The following is a 23723-nucleotide window of genomic DNA, read 5'->3' as shown; positions in this document are numbered from 1 at the left end:
AGTGGAAAACTAACTGTGAACATGATGTAGTTTTTGTAGGAACATCTAAACTTGAGACCTGGATCTCTGTTTATGCCTAAGGTCATTCTTGTGTTATTTGTATTTTTTGTCTCTGACTTCTTCCAGTGCTCCTGCTCTTGCCTCCAGCTCTGCTTCTCCTCTCTCATGCTGGGATTGGCAATGAGACACTGTGCTACGGCAGTTTGATGGCTCCTTTTCATATCCTAATGATTTTTCTCTCATTTTTGAGATTACTCTGACCCGTTTATTGCTTTGTTCTTCTTAATATGACATTTATGGACAATGATGGACACTTAAAAAATGGACAACAGTTGAAAATTTTCAAATGTCAGCCTGTTTCAAATACTATTTTACACTTCTAAAGTTCAAGTCGCTACTTGGCCTTTTCTTGCTTCCTCTTTAATGAAGACTGAAACTTCTTCATTCTGCTCCCAAAAGCAGAAGCATTTGATGTAGATTAACACTGACTGTACTTTTCAGACACACTTCATCCCACAACAGACCATGTATGGGATCAAATGGCATCATTTTGATGAACTAAAATATTTGGAGATAAGCTGTCTGTGAACTGTCTCATGCTCTTGGCATTTCCATGGTAATATATGTGGAGGAGGAGAAATCTGACTTATACATGTTTTCCCAGTCATGATTTGTCATTATAAGTGAAGATTCTTTTAGGTAATGTAGTCAACACAATTAAAGCTAAAAGCCAAGTTTGGCATAATCCCAGTTTTAGCCTTTTGGAGATATCGTTCACACAGAGCGAGAGTACATGAAGTTCTTAATTGCCAGGATTTATAAGAAATCAGTAGGCACTGATATTTCACTGTATACACAAATAGTCGTGTATGATGCCATAATTTGTGTGTGTGTGTAACAGAGGGCTGAGTATTTTCTGGAATATTTTGTGACAAATCTGGAGATTCTGTGCAACAGCACTGTCTTGTGCCATGGTTTAGATGGCTTTTATCTATCCACTAGAAGCTATTTCAGGATAAATTGACAACCTGCACTGTGTCTTTTTATTCAATCGCCTCTGTGTGCAGAGTGCCAGTAGTGTTTTCAGAGCAGCACTTATGATAAGGAAAAAGCAGGCATAAATGGGCTGCTGAGAATTTATTGGGAGGCCTCGTGGTGTTGATCAGGAGCTCTGGCAGCACAGTGACCCCACTGCCTGTTGAGTGAACAGGTAGGGCCTTTTCTAGCCAGAGCATTTCTCCTCCTCAGAGATAAAAAGGGTAGAATGAACAGGCGCTGAGACAGCTTGTCACTGCTGAATCTTGTCCTGACAGCTGCCTTAGCAGAATGCATTTGATAAACTGTGATTGACAAAATACTTGAAAACTGCGGCTTAAAACTGAATTTCTGGAGAGTGTGAAAGTAGACAGGATAAAGTAAGAATAGTCTTGTGAGCACACAGAGCTGTCATCATGCACATAACTCTCTTTAAATTTGAAAAATAGAAAGCTGTAGGGAAACCTAGACTGTCCTAATATAATTATCAAGATCATTACTGAAACCGAGCCTTCATTTGAAGCTAGATCCTTATGCAGTATTTTGTACTTGTTTACTATACAAAATCTAATGTTGTAATTTAATTCAGTGGTAGACAAGGGGCAAAACAAGCAAAAAGAAAACCAGCTATGTATTGCTGTGAGCCTCTGGAGTCCATACATAAACTTTGAAGTTTTATGGTCCTTTTTCTTCCTGAAGAAAGAATTGGCAACAGTGGACCTGATTTCTTTGACTTTACATCTGTGGTCTGAGAAAATTAGTTTCCACTTACTGCAAATTAAGCTCATCATTTCCCCAAAAGAAAACCCTTTAAATGCATCTTCTCCATGATTGGAAGCACTCAGAGGGCTCTTTTCTTAGGTGGGTTTTTCTGCTCTGTTTCAAATCAAAGTAATCTTCCTTAAGAGTCTATGTAAAATAATATATGTCATTCCATGAAACTCTGAAAATTAATTGCATCACTCCTGTATAAATAGTGGGATGATTTTCAAAGCACTTCTGTGAATATTCAGTTCCAAGCAGAAGAAGGGGTCACTGCCAGTACTGCTGAGTGCAGGGTGCAGTGGCAGTGAGCAGAGCACAGACTCTGTTGCTTGTAGTCATTAAACTGCACTACCACTTGATGCATTTGATGGTGTTTGTTCTATTTTTCATTTGCATTTAAATTCCTGTGTAGGAAAGATAAGATAGAGGTAAACAAATGATGCTTATTTGCTCTTGAGTTGAGCTCCTACTAGACGTGTGACTTAGAGAGAGAAAACATTGGGGAAAAATGCCTCGGCATCCTCTGCAAAGCATCACACCTCCATTCATTCTCCAGCAGACTTCAAAAGACACATCCTTCAGGTTTTAATGAAAACATAAATCAACAGGGAGTAACTAAAAATACACTGAAAGTTAACAGGAAACTAGGTCGATCACCACATGACTCAGTATTTGTAGCTTGGGTAAAATACATTGCAATGTTTTTCACATTGTAAATACCCTCCTGGTCCAAGAGAAAGTGTTTTCTGGGTTTATTTCCTATCCCTTTTCAGTCAGGGAGCGGAATGCTTTCTCTAACTCTGCACAGCATGAAGCTGGGATGTGTTTGGGTGTGCCTGTCTTGTCCAGGGCAGTTTTTCTGCATTTTGTACAAACTGGGCACTGAGGGCTCCATTCCATCAGGAAACAGATGAGTGTGTTTGTTGTCAGCCCATGATGTGTGCAGAGGGAAGCAGCTGCCAGCATGTGTGAGGTAACATATGTTGTTACAGAAGAGAGCTGATTTTATCTGGGTTTTTTTCTGAGTCTTACAGCCTCTTCCTGCACTTTGCTTTGTTCATGGAGCAAACTTAATTTTGGTGGTTTTTAGAATGAGCTGGAGGAACAGAAGCGTCCTGAAGTGATTGATTTCTGTGTGGCAGTGTAGAAATTTCCTGAATAATCTCACAATGTGAATGGTAGCTGTGAACAGCATGTGAAATGTGTAAATATTAAGGAATTATGGTAGGCCTGAATTGTCTATTAAGATTCAGGAAAGTCACTTTAGTACAATAGTGGACAACCCTGTGAAAGGATTATTACAATGCAATATTACATTGTAATAATACATGCAATATTACAATAATGCAAGCAAACACCTTCTTATAACAAAACTAAGAAGCAGTGGGAAGTTTATTTAAAGAAGATACCAGAAAATATTGTCACTGCTACTGTAAGAAGGTGTGAAAGGTCCATAAACATTGAACAGTATGTTGGATTCTCATTCTTTCATTGCAAGAATTATAGTTTTTCTCATGAATTAAAGAATTTTGCAGATGAACTGCAAAAGGTAAGAGCCAGTGAGATGAGTTACCCAAAGCATGGCTTATTATTCTTTTGAAGTAAACTTTAACATTCTTTAATGTAAAAACAACTGGTGACGTGACTGGAGCCTCTGCAGTGAGTGACATAAAAAATGTGAAAAAGGAATGATTGCTCACTGCCTTTTACCTGGACGGAAAATATTCAGCATGAAATTAGCAAATGGTAGACCTAAAATGAGCAAAAATCCACCTCATATACGTTCAGGGTTTCTTGTCCCTGGGCTTTGGAGATTCTGAGTTTACACTGGTTCAGAGCCAGACTTGAGGAACTGTGGGAAAAAACCAACCAGAGCTCTTGAATAAAATTGTCAGGAAATTGGAGAGGCAAGCTCCTGGAGTTACAGAGGATATTCTCAAGTATTACTTTCATGTATTTATTCCAGTTTTCTCTAGCCCAGGGAAAAGTATAAACGATAAAATATCTTTGATAGATTCACTACAGGTTGTACTTACATTCTTTATCAAAGAGTCCTGAGAACAGTTTTGTTTCAAAGCTATAGGTGATCTCATTATAGAGGCTGAACAGATATTTGGTAAAGTTTGAGATAGAAATCTTCTTCTTCATATCTTTTTCCCCAGGAAAAACCACAGTGAAGCAGTGAGCTTGTCTTCTTGAGAGTTGTGTGTCAGTTCTTAGCTCTTCAAAATTGTTTACAGGCAAAGATGACAAATAAGATCTTACCAACTAAATTACTTGAAAACTGTAATTTGATTTTTTTCTCACTAGTAGAACTTGCTGTAGAAAGACAAGAGAGATCAGTAAGTAAAAGTAGGTTTAAAGGTGGTTGAGGCTCATCAATTAATTAACTTGCCATAGCAGTTTGCAAACAAACAATAATTCTTAAGAGTGAAGAACATAAATGAATAATGAGGAAAGCAGATGCTGAAGTTATTACTTCAAGAGCTTTGTTTTGTTTTGTGAGTCGCTGCCATTGTTAGAACACTGATCTCAATCACTTTCTTTGTATTTTTAGGGGCTTCCTTGGTTTTAAATGAGCAATGAGCTACAGTGTCAGAGGCAGACGGGATGTTGCAGTGTCTGTGGAATATTCAGGGTGTTGGAAAAAATCAAGAGTAGCTCTCTTTAGTTTTCCCTAATTCTACAAAAGGAGCAGGAAATTAGTATGGTCAGAAGACTGGTTGACTTCTCCTTTCTTTACACTTTCAAGCTGAAGAATTTTCTCCCACAATAAGGAGAAAAATTACTTTTATAGAATTACTTATAGGATTAAAACCTGGTTTTAGTCTTCTTCACAAAGTTTTTATTCATGCAGTTTTGCCTGGTGCCAGAAATGAGGAGAAAAAGCAGTGGGTGCCTTAATTGAACTGTTGAGTGGTTTTAGTACAGTGCATGTGGTCTGCTCCACCTTTTAAACTTTCTACCTGACTGCTTCTGTTGTAAAATTTCATTCATGTGAATTTTTTCACCATATAAGGATAACAGATTTAGAGATTTAGTTTTGCTCTTAACAGTAGAGTTATTGGTCTTCCCAGATGTTAAGCTTTTGATCTAAAAACAGTCATTGGCACTGAGTTAAGTGTTGTTTGTGAGAGCATGTTTCCATGTTTACATGGAAAAGGTATTAAAGAAAGAGAAAGCAACTGTAGAGAACCTTCAGTCTGCTTTAAGCTTTTCTTAATTTTTAAGAAATTATTCCCATGAGAATTGTGACTTCTATCTCCATGATTATTAAATGATGACTCATAGCTGAGCCGTTGGTCTGTGTGGGGCTCCTGAACCATTCCTAACAGCACGAAGTAATCGTTGTGGAATTGACCTTTACTTCAAAAGACAAAGTAAAACTGGAAGGAAAAAATGCTGGGAAATTTCAACTATAGTTCTACTTTCTGTGTGAGTCAATGACCATGTTGAATTAAGAGGCAGTTATGAATATTTTAGATGTTAGGGCTTGGCTGTTCAGGGCAATTTGAGAAGATTCATCAAAATTACCAGATTCGTAGTGGTGATCTTAATATGATACTGTGAAATTGATTGACACTCCTACATAGACATAATCATTTGGACTTTATAGGGCTGATTTAATTCTTTTGGGAGATAAGACTAATAGAAATCATTTAATTTGACTTAAATAAATCTACTTGAAATTTAGGTTCAGTTAACTTTGACTTCATAGTTATAACAGACTTCTACACAAAGAAGTAGGCACATCTCTGCACTCTCAGTGCTGATCTGAATTATGCATGTCCCTGTAACTCTTATGGTGGAAAGGCATCCCAAAGCTTTTAGTACTCCATAGGAAATTAAAAAAAAAAAAAAAAAGTGTAAGTATTTTTCATTCTAATTTCTGTGTTGTTGTGTAGATGAATACTTGCTTTGTTCTCTGTAAAAGGCATGGATAGTGTCCTTGGAAAACCCAGCTCCTGGTGCAGTAGATCTGTGGCTGGTCATACTGGTGATATTTAGGAAGTTTTAAATTGCAATGCAAGTCAAAACTACTTGTGACTCCCATTTTCTAATCTTACCTTTAGGCTGAGGAGAGGGAAAATGGTGTATTTTCTGTGGAGTTCACTGAAATAAAATATACTTTCAGATGTCTTTGAACCGCATTAGAGCATTTTCCTTTGTAGTGTTTGTCAATTCGGCAGGAATGTTGGGTGGTGTGTTAGCATATTATTTGTCGAAGTATACTCTTAAATATGTCTTGTGGGTGTTTTGCATTGGAGAATAATTGTGCTTGAGAGCTGCCAGTACACTCTGAAGGTAAAGCTTTTTAAGCCTAATTGAGCTGTTGAATGCACTTTGGAGGAGAGAGAACCGAACACAACTTTCACAAAAGATCAAACAAAACCCTGGATGTAGAATGTGCAGTAGAACATAATAGAGTAACACAGCAGAGAGCAATTCTGTCAAGACAATATGGGGAAAAGAAAAATTGTGTGGCCTTTTTGTTGCAGAACAGTTCTTATTCCCATACCTTTGTGCAGACTTTTGTGCATTACTGATTTTTTTTCTAACTGGAGGTGGTGTGTGGAGAGGCTGAGTACTGCACTTGTTACATCTGCCCACCAAGTATGGTCTGAAGTGTTGGGGTAGAATGTGATGGGGAAAAATCCCTGGTTTTTGAGGGCAGAGTAGAGCATTGGACTGTCTGGTGCTGAGAGAATCTTCTGTAGGCTGCTCTGGGGTTTGTCCTATTCCTCACTATTATAACAATGAGCAATAATCATTGAGCAAATAACAATAAAAATATACTGAGGTAGCAGAGGGGAAACTGCTCACAGCAAGTGGTCAGTAAAGAGGAAATCAGAGACCTTTGGGGCAGGTTTCAGCCACACGGGTGTGACAGGAAAGGAGCAAGGGTTTATTACTGGATGTTTTTGTGTAAATGTAGGGAGAGAGGGAAAGCAGCGTGAGAAATTCAGGCTGTTTATTTGTAAGGCTTTTTTTTTTTTCAAGGTTTCTGAAGTGCTACTTTATTAAAAATAAACCAGCTTTTTATTGTATATTACTAGTAAAAATTGGGTTATGCCACTTTGATAAATAGAAGCGGAAAAATGAGAACAGAGCTCAGGAGGATATTTAGGCTCTGGTCATACTTAATGTTCCACAGTTATTTTCTAGATCAGTGTTGACTGAGAGACATAAGACTTAGGGGTGGAGAAAGCAGCTCTTATAAAATGTAAGGAAGTTTTGATATGGACAAGAACCTCCAAACAACCCAACCATGAACCATGTGCTATTATCTTGTGTGATTGGTTGTCAAACTTTTAGTGATGCTGATTGGAAAATGCTAAAGAGCAAAATGCAGAATACCTTTGAACTAATGAGATTGGGGATTCAGAGTGCATAGCAGGAAGCATCTATTTAAACTATGAAGGGGAGAGTTTCAGAGGAAGAAAACAACAGGAAGGAAGAGAGAAAGAGAGAGGAGTGATGCTTGTTCCTGGATTGCTGATGGCTGTGAGGAGTTGCTTGGGCAGCTCAAAAGAGAGACTAGAACTAACAACAGGAGGATATTTGGTGGGCAGGCTCTTTCCCAGGACAAAGACATGTCCTGTAGGGCCCACGTGTGCTCTGCACTGGCATCCTGAGAACATCTGGCTGCTGGTGTCCAGAGGTGGCTCCCAGTTTTGGGGTGGGGAAATAGATCTCCTCAGAGTGACAGGTTCCCTGGGAGGCTGTTGGGCTGGGAGGGAATTTAGAGAAATATTTAAAGTATGCAGAAGGAGCTGGTCTGAACTGGTGTTCCCAATGCGACAGCGGGGCAGGAATTGCAGTGGCTGTTGTCAAAAGGTGCTGCCAGGATTTGTACTGGTATCTAAAATCACCTGTATCAGCTTTGGCTTTTGGCTGAAACTGGGGCTTGAGACAGCAAACAAAAACTGCTACTCGCTCATCTTTGAAAGGCAAGGACAGAAAACAGGTTTCTTTCTCCCTGCCGGTGACTGTGGGAGGGGCTGTATTTTAAGGGAATGTATGGGAGGAGCACAGGGAATTCACACAGGTTTTACCTTTCCAGATATAACTGTGGTGGCTGATAGGGACTAGAATCAACTTAAAGTTCTATAGATTTACTTACAAAAGATTTCCTTTTCCTAATTTTTGGTAAAGCCAAAGATTGTAGGTCATAGTCTGCTCTTTTCTGTCTGATAATTGCAAAATCCATTACTATCCCTTCAAGATGTTTTTTTATAAAAGGCTGTACTAAATCTGAATAAAAGCCTAATAAGTAGATTAGTTAGAATAGTCCTCCTGAGGATGGTTGATTCCAAGTGTAGCTGCTAGAGATAACCCTAAATGCAATTAGGTTTAACTCCCTGTGAGTGTCAAAGGAAGGTAATACCCACGGAGACTTCCCTTCAGATGACACTATTTTAAAGTGTCTTAACATTTAAATATTCTTTCCTTTGAGCATTGGTGACAGTTTTTTTAATTGTTGGAGGAACAGTGCTTAGTAACTTGAGCTTTAGACATCTATTTTAGGTGGTTCCCATAAAAAGGAGGGAGGGTTCAGCTTCCTTGGGTGAAGTTTGTTGTCCTCATCTGTGTCCTTTGTAAGGCTTCAATATCCCAAGGTGGCCACAGACAGGTGAAAGAGAAAACAGCAGATCAAGCTTACAGGGTAATGTGATAAAATGTCAATAGATGAGTTGATGATTAATTAATTCTGGTTTTCTTCATAAAAGAGAAATGAAGGTTAAAGTTTGTGTTAAAACAGAAATAGAGACATTAAAGATTTTGAAACTTTGCATATTATAGTATGGGGTATAACAGAAATAGTATAATTGCAAATTGCTAAAATGGTTTAATTTGCCTGTAAGTACTGCAGAAGAATTGCACTGTATTTGAGTTTGGTTCCGTTTTCACATAGAAAAAGAAAGGGAAAAAAGCTTAGTGAAACAATTCCATGACTTCCTCTTTGATGTATTCCTGCATGTGTTTAGTTATATTTATTTTCTCCCATTTTTAAAATAGGAAAATATCATCAATTTTAGTTGTTTCTTTTTTGAGGAAAAAATTGCTGGTAACACCAAAACAAGAAACTTGCAATTTTTTTTTTTTAACAAGCATTTTTACATTGATATCCACAGTGCTCTGCCCTTCACATTTCTTTGCCTGACTTCTATGCTGTTCTTTGTATCATTTTTCTTGATAAATGCTCCTGAAAAGCTTTTTCTTTTTTTTTTACTTCCTTGTTTTTAATTCAAAAGTTTGTACCATCAAAATAAAGCTGAACTAATTAGATGTAAGCCAAAGTAGCCAAAAATGTCTTGTAGTTGTACCTTATCAAAATTTAACTTCAGGTGTGGCAGGGAGACATTCAGCCAGTTCAGTAAATTCTGCCTGGTTTTTATTGTTTGTAACTTGTCCCTTGAAATTCTTTTCCCCCAAAAGCCAGAGATGGAAGACTCAGGAGCTGTCATTCTCTCCTATTATTCCACTTGAAGCAAATTATTTTTGCTCATAACAAATTGCTAATTTGTTGTCTACTGTGCAAAGTGATTTATTTTCCATTGTCTTGGTCAGCCTTTTTTTATTTGTGTCAATGTGTTGCCTTTTTTCTTTGCATATAATAAATTGCTGTGTTTACAGAGCACATTTTCACTGTTGATTTGTTTGAGTGTTGGGTGAAAGATTAAATTATTATCTTATAAATATTATGAAGGATTTGAACGTGAGATGCACTGAGTAAAATTATTTTCCAGTGAAAACTTACAGACAGTGAAAACAAGAATTAGTGACCATGCATTAATTATTTGGCTTCTTGTCTTGCTGGTTTTTTTGCAAGGAAAATTATGTAAATTAATAAATATAGGTTTCATGTTTCCTTTTGACTACATCTGAAACTTTTCCTGATGTTATTATGAAATTCAATAATAATTTTCAATTGACTTCAAGCTTTTCAAATGCAAGAGACCTCCCTGATTATTTCATGTTTTCAAAATCCAGGGTTATTTTAGTTGTTTTCCTTTTAGTCTAAAAAGAAAGTAGATTCAAAAATAAAGGTGGGTTTTTTTGTATGTATGTATTAAAATCTCTTTTCCTAAAGGTAGAGAGCTTTTGAGACAAAAAAGAAAAAAATTTCCTTGCAACAATAGAGTTTCACTGGTTCTGAGTTGAGATGCAGCAGAATGAGCTTGGTTCTCTTGAGAGTCAATGTAAAAGTCATAATGCTGCTGCAGTAGAAAGAAATTATTTATCACCACTAAAAGTGTCCATTTTCCAGATGTGTCTTAGGAGTCTGTTTTTAGAGAACAAGAATCATCTTTTAAAAGGATGTAATGATATGTATTTGACTGGATAGTACACTGAAAAAAGTTAATATGAACTTAAGCACCTCCTGAAGAACCTGTGTGGAAACTGCTGGCCTTTGAGTTAAGTTGTCCCTAAAGAGAGATTTTAGAGAGATTTTTTATGCACTCAGGGCTTTTTGTGGTTAATGATGCTGACAGTGGGTTATATGGACTGCCTGCAAAGCAAGACTGCACCAAACTACTGCCACTCAATCTGCCTTTTTATGTCATTGATAACAAGATAAAAGAATTCTTTATCTCCAGATGATATCGAGTAATGTATTTTACTTACCACTGAGGAATGCTTTGGGTGGGAGGAGGTGAAACATTCTAGTGGCTGTGTTGCACCAAAGGTGAATGGAATGGAAGAAAAGGAGAAGAGCCATCTCTAAAATGTTATTTGTTTTATTTCATTTAGATTTTCACACACACCTTTCTGAGAAATTGAAAGACAGACAGACAAGCTGGCAGCAGCTGGCTGAGACAAAGAACTCTCTAATACGTAAGGTTTTTTATTTTGCTTAAACTGTATTCTTTGTAAACTTAGAACCTAGTTTAGAACTTGTGTGTTGTGCAATGTTTAATCTTGTTCTGTGTATGTTCTGCTTGTTATGTGTTGTGGGATTTTGGTTGTTTGTTTTTTTCTTCCTGGGTATTTATATTCTGTTCAATAAACCTGACCTCTACTACTGATTTCTATCTCACTGTTGAGTATTACTCTCCTGGTTGGATTGAACCGATTTAGGGGATTTTCACTGGGAGACGTGGCTGGGTGGTGAAGGAACTGTTTTCCCTGAGCTGATGTGGGGCTCATTCCATAAGAGGAGGACAGCTAAAACATGGAAGAGGTGCCAGATCTGGATAATCACAGATATAAATAAATTTAGAACAAAATTGTTCCTGCACCTGTATTTTCACAAAGGCAGTTGCATATGTTGTATTCCACTGGTAAAGGTTTGCGTGGAACACAAGTTTCTTCAGGGATTCTTCAGTCAGACTTTTGAGTGAAAGATTTGACTCTGCTCATCTTCAGTCTTGATCTGAAATTTTTTTGATCTAAGTGTATGAGATTCAGACAGCCACACTTGATGTGCCCCTGAAGTTTTGTGTCTCAGGGGCTGTGCAGAATAATCAGAGGGTTGTGTTGGATTTTGTGGATTTGTAGGGAATTGTGCTATCCTAGACAGGGGTTTTTGAAGTGCCGCTGCTCCCCACACACGTTCACACTTGTGCTTCCCTGAGATTAAAACTCCTTTGGGAGGAAGAGGATGTTTGGCTAAAAAAGCCTGCAATGAGCTTTTTTAGCAAAAGGGAAAATTGCCAGGCTGTTGTAATATAAATCAAAAGACATCTCAAGAAATTTTAATGCATCCATAATTATTTGGTGCCATCTTCCTCTTGATATTTCTTGAATTCAAAAATTATTTTCATTCATTGCATGCGTACACTTATGCTAACTATAGTGTCATCGTGTGCTCTTGCTAAATTAGCAAAGGCTGTTTTTGATAAAGCCTTTTGTCCTCAACTTGGCAAATTTTACCTTGTATTTGATTGCCTAATGAGATGAAAGATGGATGTTGTTATTTTCTTCCATTACACCTCTGACCTAGTACATACATGAAAGATACCTTTCTGTTTGGGATTTTTTTTAAGCACCTGAGTAAATGCTTTGCAAGATGAGGGCCCTAACCAGGAATAATACTCTGCTTGCTTGATATTCAAATGAGACCAAGGTTTTTCATCACCCTCATTTTCTGATGCATTCCTTTCCATAATTGCTTGATTTCTTGGTAAAAACCAGTGAATGGCATTATTCTTTGGATCTCAAACAGTGTCTGGGCAAATATTGGAACTGTTTCTTAAATTGAGGTTGCATTCTGGGAGGTGCTGAGGATCTGTGACCATTTCCTAGTTAAGGCAGCCCAAGAGTGAGTGTTCAGTGTGTTTTCAGACTGGAGACAAGGACTGATTGTCGTTTCCAGGCTTCTCAGAAGAGTGGGAGCCAGAGCTTTTGGTAATTAAATTTCCATAGTGCTGATGTACATTGCTAAAAACTGCCCAAGGTGGTGGTGTATGGTCAGTAATAAAGATGAAATTATTAATAAAGAATGGAAATGATCCTCTACATGTCTCTGCAATTCTGAGGCACTCAGGATTATTGGTGTTGCAGGAGGATTTTGGGACAGGTGGAATGAGTGGGTTATGCTATTTAGGCTGTAAGAAATCTCCAAGAATAATGCTTGAATGCATTTTCCAGGATCACAGGAAGGTTTAGCCTAACAAATTGCATCCAGCTGAACAACATCTTTGCTCATTTGAAGTTTTGAGGCTTTTATAGAAACAAAATATTGTTTCTCTTTAGTTTACTCCTATTTCCTTGCAACTTGATACTCTTCCCAATTCAAACAAATTTAATTGATATATTGCTTTCAATTTTTGGTTTTGTGCTTGTTTGGGGCTCTAGAAATTAAGATGACTGTGAGAATGTGTTAATAACTATATCACTCTATCACTATAACTAGCTCAAAAATACTTGATAGCATTAATGCTTGTTACTGGCTTGGTTTAACATGCATTTAAGAAAAGAATTGAACTGAGACAAGCAACAGAAAAACTCAGTACTGTTTATGACTTTTGTGAGTGTAATTTCTTGGACATTCTAAATCTGATCTGAGTAGTGAAATGGTTTGCTGAATGCTCTAAATGTGGTGAGAAAGGTGCACTGAGCTTGTTGACCCAGATGTGCTCCTGGTGATATCAGCCAAATCTTTGATGTCAGTAATTCCAGGGACTTGACCGAAAGCAAGCTTTATTTCTGCTCCTTTTAAACAGTGCCATGGGATTTTTTTTACATCAATCTGGATGCTGCCAAAACCAGACAGATGGCACTAACCTTGGTTTAAAGCCTCAGCTGGCTGAGGATGCATCCAAAGAGTGTTGCAAAGCTTGCAGTGTGCATGTTGTGTCAACAGAAGAGGACTCTCTGTATCACCATGAGTAGAGCCCTCAGACTTTGCATTTTAAAGGTGCCCAGTCCTCATGTGTGCTCATCCAGAGCAGGAATTGCTTTGCAGTGCTCTGATAAAATGATAGGTTTCTTCATCTGCTCTGCCTTTGCTTTGCTAAGGTCACAGATGCCAGTGGTGCACACAAAAAAGGAGGTGAAATGATGAGCGTGGGTATTGGAATGGTCAGTGATTCAGAAATACAGGCAGAAGGATTGGCAGATTCATGTTCTGACTCTGGAAAGAAAGAATAAAAATGTCTTACAGAAAAAATATTTCCCTTCACTAGTATTTAGAGTAGTCCTAAATCTCACCATTTCTGAGTGCTCCTTTTCTGGAAGAAGAATTTTTTTGTAGATTTAAAAATCTACAACAAACAGCCCATCCTGACACCTCCCCCCCCCCAAAAAAAAAAAAAAAAAAAAAACCAAAAAATCTCAAATCTATGTCAAAATAAGAATTTAGAATTAAGAACAAAATCCAACAAACAAAATAACCAGACCAGCCCTGGTTTCTTTTCAGAGCTGTAAAATAATGTAACAAAATTCCAGCGATTTATCAAAATAATTAATGTGTTTTAAGCATTCCAGAAGTATGATGTTGACTATATGCATAAATAAAGAGATGTCAAGTGTGCTGCTTAGGGTATGACAGGAATAGGACACTGAGAGGCCTCATTAAATGACAAAGACACAAGGGTCAGCTCCTGGTACAGTGTGGGCAAGCCAACCTCAGCTGGAGTGCAGTAGAAGACTTGATAGGGAGGGAATAAGGATTGAGTCAATCAAACCATATTGCAGTGCATTGACAGGGCACTTTTAGGTTCAAATTCTAGTGGACATTCTTTCAAAACTCCACAAACAAGACCTGGGTTTGTCATTGGATTTTAGCAGTGATTTCTTTCAGCAGCCAAGTCTGGGTTGTGCAATTACTCTTCATGCAACTGTTTTGTTAAGAAACTGTCAGCCAGAGAATGGAAACCACACAGCCAAAAGTGGGTGACAAAATAAAATAGCAAAAATGCGGGAAATCCTGAGGGAGAATTAAAACCCTCTTGCATAGGAGGTCCTAGAAGAAAACAAACTGACTAAGAGTTCTACCACGTGCTTCTTCTAGGAGCAATTTTACAGAATTTGTCTGAACAGCACCAATATTGGAAATAAAGGATTTGAAATTTGCTTAAAAAACAAAAGAAATTGAGTGATAAAAGGCTGAGCTGCTGGTAAAACCCTCGATCACCTCAGATTTATACAAATCCATCTCCTGTGTAATGCACCGTGTCCTAAAAACTGGAAGCAGAAGACATTTTATTTTAAGGAGTTCTGTGACAGCTTATAAAAAATAGCTCTTCCACTTCTTGCATGAAGCTTCTACCTTAAAGATACTGATGAAATAGGTGACAATTTTTAACACAAGCAGTGACAAAATAAACACCATCTGCTAGTGTTGGCTTATTCCATAGTCTTCTCATGCTGGGTGATTTTATTTCACCTTTTTTCTGAAATAGTTAATGACACATCTGCTGTGTTGTGGAGGTGCGTTTTCGGTGATTAAATGTGGACATAGGATCAGAGGAAACAGTAACAAAACTTTTTCAGGAGACTGAAGAAAATATTAGTGCCATAAGGAGCTAACAAACTAACTGTGTTGATAGCTTTTCAGTTTTTTTTTATTTAACCTGGTTTATTGTTGGATCAAAAATTTCAAATTATATTTGTTCTTTCAAAATTCATATCTGTGATGGAAAACTTCTCATTTGGCCTTTATTTTACCAAAGCAAAGCCTTGCCACTGTGCAATTGCAGTCCTCCAAGCCAGCCTGGTCTTGTAGCACATCTGAGTCTGGGGATGTGGATTCAGAGCAGCTTTGGGGGATCAGGGTCACATTTGGTAACACAGGAGAATGTATTTCAGGCAGCAGAATGCACAGTGGGACCTGGAGGACAGAATAATGAGGTTTATCTCAAGGTCCAGTTGAATTCTGGACAAAACGGAATTGCTCACACATGCAGAACTGTTTGCTTGTATAGAGTATGTCTTTATTCTGTAGGATCCATCTTCTCTTAAGTGTCTTATCCATCCAGTGTCCAGTGGATCCATCCCCCTCCCCAGCAGCCCTGCAGGGCAAAGTGTCCTTGTCTCGAGTCCCTGGGTTGGGCAGACAAAGTTGTAATTCCTGATGTTGCGTGTCAGGCTTTGCTTTCTTCCCTTTGGCAGAGCTCCGTGGTCCTGTGGGTTTGGAAATCCCTTTGGTGTCTCCCTGAAGAGCGATATCTTCCCATCACCTCAGGATGTCCCAGTTCTCCCTTTTCAGTCAGCAAGGAGAATTCTTTGTGATGGGAATTCCGATTTAGCACTTTGCTGCAGAGGCATTAGCATAATGATCCACAAAAAAATCCAAGCAATTAGGCTGTTAAACCTGTGTTTACCGTGCCAAATCGTACCTCCCTGTGCTGTCACCGGTGTGAGTAGATTTTAATAAAGCCAAAAAACTAAATGTCTGCATCTCCGTGTGGATGGGTAGCTATTTATTTTTAATACTTAATATTGAATTTTAAGATTGAGACAGAAATTAAAGGCATGGAAGCTCTAGGAAAAAAAGACCCCACATTTGGTTATGTTGTTCTCTGGTCGGTGAAAGACTACAAGAGACATGAATTCTGTCTCTGTCTAAAAGTTTCAAGTGAAAACAAATTCATTGTCTTTCCTTCCTGCCACCAAGGTCTGTTTAATGGTATGAAATCCTTCTCCTTATTTTATGGTTTCATAAAACCACAGAAACTAAGTTATGTAAGTAAAGCTGTATACAGTCCAAGAGGAAAATTACATCTGGGAAAAAAATGCTATAAATATTTTTAAAAGGAATTGCCTGGGTTTTTGTTTTGTTTTCTTAAGCCTTGCTTTAGCTCCTGATGAACAGTGGCTAAGGAAACATTGATGGAAGTACACATAAGGTTAAACATCTGTACCTTTAGGTATTGTTATACTTCTTGTTCAAACTTCATTCAATTTATTATTTTAATAATGAATAAGTAGAAGTGCCTGTGAAGTAATATGTCATTAATGGTAATTGTTCTGATAAAAGAAAAAAAGAGCAATCTGACTCTTGATTTTTTTATCTTTACAGACTGCATAGTAATTAAAAATTGGAATGAGAATTCATGCAAGTTGCTCTAAATGTGTACCGAGTACATTCACTAGTGAATATTTGAAGTCATCCCATGTTCCTTAGCAGTGATGAACAGATTTACATCCGTTAAATACTTATATTACAAACCTTTTGGCTTGACCTCATCTGTGTAAACATTTCATTTATGAATTATCAAACCTCTTTGAAAGACAGCCTTATGTACGTGTATTATCATTTATGTTAATCGGAAACATTTTTCAAGCTGCTGTGCATGAAGTAAGGGTGAAAAATCCCTTGCTTATTCATACCCATATGTATGCTGTGAAACTTGAATAAGGAGGGAGACAAAAAGGACTGATTTAAAATATAAATTATATACATATAATTTATGCTCATGCCATATTTCCATAGTTTAGATTTACTCGAATCTAGTGTTAAAGGTAAAAGTGTGGCAAGTCAGAGCTGAGCATTTTTGATCAATAGCCATAGCTTGCTTTTCTAAAAGTTCTTTTGTTTAGATTAGGGTCTGGAAGTGAAGGTGCTTTACTCCAAACTGGGTTTTCATCTGTGGCAAAACTTTATAGTTTCTAACAGATTACATGTTACATTACAAGGTATTTTAAATGTGGAGAAGCAGTGAGGAAATGATGACTGTACATGATTTTAGACTAAGTTACTTGCAAACCCTTCTGCTTATTAAAGAATTTTACTTTGACAATGCAAAACTGCACTCAGGAGTTGTCAGTGGAAGAATTTTGATAGAAATGTAGTGGACGGTCTGAAGACTGAAATCTGTCTGGGATAATAAGCAGAGGTGAGAAGATGACTCACATAGGGCACGTCTTGAAATCCATTTCCTTACTGGGATGAGTGAGCTCAGTATTTGTAACCAAGTTCAAAGCATTTCTCTTGTTAAGATTTACACAGCCAGCTGATAAAAGGTTTTCATGCTTCTTCAAAATTTATGTCCTTAAACAGCATTGTTAGGGGTTAATATATGATCCTGTGTAATTGTTTAGGTTTTGAGTGATGGTTCAGCAGCATAAATGTGCTTCAGAGATGGTTTTCTGTGGTGCTTGTGCTCAGACTCTGCCCATGCTTGATTGCACTGAGTTCCTTTTTTATTTAGAATGAAAGTCTGGGGCTGGGAAATACTGTGCCTCAAATCCCACATGGCCTGAACTACCTGGTCCCAATTAATGAAAATATTGAATGTGGTGTTAATGCCGGGAGGGCCCTGAAACGACTTCCTGAAAATTACTGAGATACTCCTTTTCTAAAATAAAGCATGATTTTGATGTGATTAAATAGCATGTGGAAGTGGGAAATTAAGTGCATTTTGGAAAAATAAATGATCTGCAATGAGGAAAAAAAAACCAACCCAAACAAACAAGGTGCCTTGTTTCTCATTACAAACCAGAAATCTTCATCTCTTGCCTATCCAACCTGCAAAACCTTCAGCCTTGGAGCACTGTAGAATATCATTTTTAGGGCAAAACTGTATTACTGCCCTCCCTTCCCTTTCCAGTCAAAGGCTAGTTGGTCATTCTTAGGATGAGTTGGAAATGTCTGAGTTTGGATTCTGCATCTGACTTTGTGTATCCTGTGATGAGATCATTTAGGTGAACATCTATTGGTTCTTTGTTCAGCAGTAAAAACAGCTTGTGCACCCTCCCTGACAGCTTCTTACCCAGCACAGGCTGAACAGCCACATGCTGAGATTGAGCAAGTGCCTGCTTTAGTCTCTAGAATTGACATTTTCAGAGTAATAAAAGGCATTTCTTCTTTTAGTCACCGTCACTCCTCATTCTCACAGAAAGCCTTATCAAAATAACAGCACTGCACTTGCAGTCAAACTTCTTGTCTTGTACTCATGGCAGTGAGGATTGACTTCTTCCTTTTTGGATCTGACTCAGATCTGGCTTCACTCTAGGTTGCTTTCTGAACATTGTCTGATTTAAATTTTCTAAAGAAACACGTGAGCTCCATGTCTTACAAGCTGAAATCAGCCTTTTTGCAGCTTAAAGTGAGGGTTTGTATCAACAGTCTCTTGAAAACAGGAGGAAATTGAGACTAAACCAGGAAATCAAGGCTGTAAGTGCCATGGTTGTGCAGTACATGCAGTAAAGGCTCTAAGATGCAAATTCTGCAGAGGTAGAATTGATATAAACATGTTTCAGGTAGATTTAGGAATAAGATAAGGAAGATAGATAGATGGAACTGATGTGTTTTGTATAGATTTCTTCATTTTCTGAGTCACCTGTGTGATGTGCATTATTGGCATTCCATCTCAGGTGACTCATTTGTGTGTTAGGATGCAGTGTCATGTCAGGCATGTGCACTTCTCAGAGTGCTTAATACAGTGCTGCTGCTTAGGTAATGAAGCAGAAATAACGTGAAAAGCACTGCAGATGTTAACAATTACAAAAAATATAAATTATATTTGCCTTCCTTTACTCTGCTTTTCCAGTTCTGTCCTTCTAAATCTGTGATGATAGAAGAAATCAAATTGTCTCGAAGTTAAGTGTGAAGTAAGGGGAAAGGATAGAAATCTCTTAGGCCTGGGTACAGAGATACACAAATACTTATGGAGATCTGTGTACACAATATTTGAGATCACTAAAAATCACCTGAATGCTTCATATGAATCAAGAAATGTTCTATAAAACCAGCTGCTGCTGTTACACAATCTTTCTAACTCTGTTTTCCTCATCAAATTCATACAGAAAACCGTGGCTTTGTGTGCTGAATATGTGCACGTAGTTGAATTCCTTGTTCAGCTTTTAATTAATTTAAATGAAGTTCTAAATTTGGTTCCCTGTCCAGGCTTATGACCATTGTTTTACATGGCAATCAAATTAGCATTTAGAAATTCCTTTTCCTTTATTGTTCTCAATATAGAAATACCTGCTTTAATTCTTCTTTAGTTCTTGCTTCTTTCTAACCTGAACCTGGTGTTCAGCTGTGCTCCGTGAGCCTGTGCTGAGAGGAACCCTCCTTGCCTCACAGCAGAGAAACACAGGCACTACTCTTGAAGTGGTTTCACTTAATAGTGACAGAGCAACACTTGTTTTAGTTGGAGTGCACTGTGTAACAGAATTTCAGGGTTTTTTTCAGATATATATGCAAAGAGTTCTATTCTTGCATTATTTCTGATAGAAAAACGTACAGACTGTAACTTTGAGTTCCCAGAAAGACTTAAACTTTTGAACCTGATCTCTGTCAGCTTTTCTCCTTACTCCATAGTAACTGCATGTCTCCTTCTCCTCTCTATCTTGTATGTGGCAATTATTACTGTCAGAGACATAAGGTAATTAAGCTGAATTTCATATTGAGGGCTACGGGCTAAAATAAATAAACAATCTGATTTCATAATTGGCATCTCGATAAGCTCCAGCTATCAAATTTGGGTTTTTTTGTTTGGTTTTTTTTTTTTTTTTTCCATTTCACCTTGCATTTTTCCCCAGTGCCATCTCCCAGCTGGGTGCCCCGTGGCAGAGCTCAGCTGCTGCTCGTGCGCAGGCAGTGTGTCCCAGCACAGGTTTGGGAGTGTCAGCAAACGCTGGCTGTGGTTCAGTGCTCGGGTAATTCTCACTCATTAATTTGTGGAAGCACTGTTTGAACCCATCAGCCTCAACGTAAATCACTGCTCAGGCGTGAGGCACCAGAAGGTGCAATTAAAGAGGCAGTAAAATTAGATTGGGTTTAAACTGTTGCTTTTTCATAACTGAGGGATGCAAACACAAAGTTTTTCTTCTGTTGTGGGAAGAGGTTACATGTCCAGAAATACCCTGAAGTCTGTTGTGCTGAGTGTGCTGCCTAAAGAGAGCAAGGTAGTTGAGAATTAATAGTTTTTTCAAGCTCTTAACATTCCTGATGTGTTCTTTCAGTTCTTTGATGAATATTATGAAAATATAGAATTCAAATCAGTTAGGCTCTTACACTTTGTTGAAGGTTGGATAGGAATAAACTCTGTGGCCCTTCTTTGCTAGCTGAAAACTGGCATCAGTGTGGTATCCAAAAAGGTGAACAGAAATTTCGTTAAAGAAAAGCTAAGTTATGGTTTCAGTGAATTTGTGTTGACAGACATGAGATGTGCATGTCCTTTATGAATTGCTGATGCCCACCTCACAAATGACAGTGCTTGTCACTGCTCAGTGTGGCTCACCTGACGAGGGCTGGTGCAGGGTGAGGAGATGCTGAGTGCTCCCAAATGCCCACGAAGGGGCAGGAAAAGGCCCTGAATGTGCTCTGCAGAACAATTTCTGCTCTGCTGAGTGACCATGCCGAGAGCCACAGCGTAAGTAATCTATGATAAACGTACACAAGGTGTAAACTGAGTGCTAAAGGTACTGCAGCAGCTGTTTCAATGTCATTCCTTCTTCAATAAACTGAAGAATTTGTTGAAAAGGAGTGCAGCATACACTTTGTATTGGATTCTAATCAGCCAGTTAAGGCACTCAACAATTAATACTCTAGAGGTGAAAATTAATCTAAAAGAAAGAAAGAAAACAGTCTATGTATTGATAGAAAGAGTACTGAGGGGGTGGGGGTTTTTGGAGGGGTTTGTTGTTGTTGTGGTTTGGGGTTTTTTTGTTGTTTTATTTTGGTTTTTTTGGCTTTTTTTTCCCCTGGGAATATAATATATATCATTCTTTTAGTTTAGTGCACAAGCAAAGCACATAAATCATTCTTGATGCTTTTAAGGCCAGCATTGGCTCTTCCTGACTAGTGCTGCCTAAAGTAGCTTTATCTACACTTTTTTTTAGTGCTCCAGAAGCCCTGGAAGCATAGGATATCTGATCCTCATGAGTCCGAACTACCTGCCACATCTTGAGTTAATCCAAAATGTTTTATTCCTGCAGCTGGGTCAGGATATGGTTTTTCTTAGCAGACTTTTTTGTGTGTTTGGGGGTTTTGTTATTGTTATTTTGTATTTTCTATGTTGCACTGAGGTGTTTGTACGCTCAGTTCTGTTGTTGACTGTGTACTACAGTTTGAGCTCTCAAATATCCTCAGCAGATAGATTTTTTTTTTTCCTAGAATGTTGCTATTTTCAGTATTCCTATGAAGTTGCTTGAGTTGGCTTTTGACAGTTTAATAAGTTTTGTAGAACTGTAACTTCAATTATCATTCTTCCAAATTTGTCTCTACTTAAACATCTGTAACCTTGGAATTCCATAGCTTGGTGAGGTTGTTCAATCTCACTTTTAATTTTCATCTTGATGTATTATAGATTTTACCTGGCAAGTAATAGTAGGAGGGAGAACTTCAGGCACAGTGCACCTGCTGATCTCTGTTGGTGTAAGCAGCACATATTTCAGTCAAGTTATGTGACAAATTACTATTGCTTCATTTCTTTCTAAAGAAAAAAAATTAAAATCTGACCTCAAAGAAATGTCAGTATTACAATTTACAGCTCCTATTACATTTGTAATAGTTCATTTTGAAAAAAATGCAAGATTTGCATTTAGATACCAATAGAAGATTGAGGACAGAATATCAGTTAATGTGCAAGAGTTGCTAAAAACATAATAAATGGAGAAGGCAGATTCTTATTTCTAAGTCACACTTTTCAAAGATATTTTGTTAAGTGAAAATGGCAACTTTTATATAGGCTCATAAAAGCTTAGATTTCCCTTCCCTCCCCTCCGTGTCACACACAAATGGGGGAAGTCAGGATTGCTAGCAGATTTCTTGTTAGTGATAAGTGGTGGCACTTCCTTTATGTTCATTAAAGGCTTTCTTCTGATGGAGATAAATAGATAAATGACATGCTTGAGGTTACCAGGAAGATGTGATTTCATCATTCAGTAAACAAGCTTTGAAACAGTGTTCCTGATTCCCAAGTAAGTTATGATCACGCCAGCTCTGACAAAGAGAAACGTTTATTCCAGCGCCTGAAGCTCTGACACTGGAGTCACTTGAGCACTGTGCCTTGCTGTCAGCTATTTCGGATAGATTTTGGTAAATATGGAATTTCTGAGTTCTAGAAATAATCTCCATTATTCACATCAAAGCACGTTACATAATTTGTCTGAACACAGAAACGTGATGTACGTAGGGTAAAGACTGATGATTACTGGAGTCTGCCTGTGCTCAGGGGACCCCGTGTGCTCGTGCCAGCAAAATGTGCTCCCCTTATGTCATCAGCAGCACAGGGGGAGGCCCTCAGCTCATCCCTGCCTCTTTCTGCTCCTATTTGAGGCATCAGGAATAGGAATCTGAAGCTGCAAAATGTGGGTGTTCAGGAATGAAGTGAGTGAGGAGTTAACCTTATGTAACTTCAAGATTGGCTTTTGAGGTCAGACCCTTGTACTGGATGACCTCAAGAGGTCCCTTTCAAACTTAATTGTTCTACAAGTCTGTATTAATAATTCTCCCTGTAACATGGAAAAGAGATAATTTATTTGTGAGACCTGTAATTTGTTTCCTGAAATCCTAATAATCTTGACCTAAGTATAGGCGCTTCTGTTACGGAGCTGTTTGATACCATTTTTGGAACTTCTCATCTCTTCAGAACCCAGATCATTGCTTGGTCCACGCTGCAGGTTATTCCAGCAGTGGGAGTAGCAAAGAAGGACAGACCCACCATTTATAAATAAATCCCAAATTTAGAGTATTTTCCAGCACTGATCTTTAAAATATCCTCAAAAAATCTCATCTGATCAGTAGGTGCTGTGCTGCACACGGGACAGCAGTACTGCGACTTCTGTATCAGTCGAAAATGAAACTGAGGATGCCAGATGATAAACTGCTGGGCTTTCCTAGATCCACAGGCTTTAAAGACAGCGCTGTTACAGAGCCTGTTGCTGTTTGTAACAGAAGGTTCACTGCCTCAGATTGTGATGTCAGTTCCATACATAAACAGGATTAAAAATACTGGAAATCACTCTTTACGTGAGTAATTACCAAGCTGTAAACGTTCCCGTCCCTCCCACGTTGTACTGGGAGGATCAGCTGATGTTTGTGTGCGTGGCACATCTTCAGTACACGTGCGAGGTGCCGGGGAAGGTCAGCAGTGATAACTGCTTTACAGAAGGGCAGCCTGCCAGCACAGCATCAAAATTTCGGGCTCGGAATGTTTCGTGTGAGTTTGCAGTGGAGAGTTGGGTGCTGTGCTGCATTTCTTGAGACACTGACACACGGTTCCCTTCACTCTCTTTACCCAGAGATGTTACTGTACATCCCTGATGGGAGAGGATTATGGCAAAGATCCTTAATTTCTTATTATTTATCCGACAATAACAATTCACAGCTGGAGAATTCTCCTGTTGGTGTCCCATCCAACATGGATGGCCACATGTACTTTTGGCATGTGTTACTGAAAAGAGAAGTAGATCTGGGGGAAATCAAGGCAACATGTTTTGCTTGTGTTCTTTTCCCTTGCATTAGGAAGGTTTTCTTGGCTTTCAGGGTTTGGTGTGGCTCCTCAGAACATATTTCATGG

At 38.3% G+C, this 23723-nt stretch overlaps 1 protein-coding gene across 2 annotated transcripts in view; it reads left to right on the top strand.

Annotated features, from left to right (window-relative positions):
* Nucleotides 1-23723, top strand: part of LOC136367394 (teneurin-2-like) — a 173055-nt gene that overhangs the window by 37086 nt on the left and 112246 nt on the right. The window contains exon 2 of one of the 2 annotated variants that reach the window (XM_066328954.1): nt 10558-10641. The exons of the other annotated variant lie outside the window; for it this stretch is intronic. Coding sequence (XP_066185051.1) covers nt 10558-10641 — 84 coding nt within the window. The remainder of the gene's footprint in view (nt 1-10557; nt 10642-23723) is intronic. 2 annotated transcript variants of the gene reach the window in all.

The sequence above is a fragment of the Sylvia atricapilla genome, chromosome 14, assembly GCF_009819655.1.
Source record: "Sylvia atricapilla isolate bSylAtr1 chromosome 14, bSylAtr1.pri, whole genome shotgun sequence".
Lineage (NCBI taxonomy): Eukaryota > Metazoa > Chordata > Aves > Passeriformes > Sylviidae > Sylvia > Sylvia atricapilla.
This window is presented reverse-complemented; position numbering and strand designations above follow the sequence as displayed.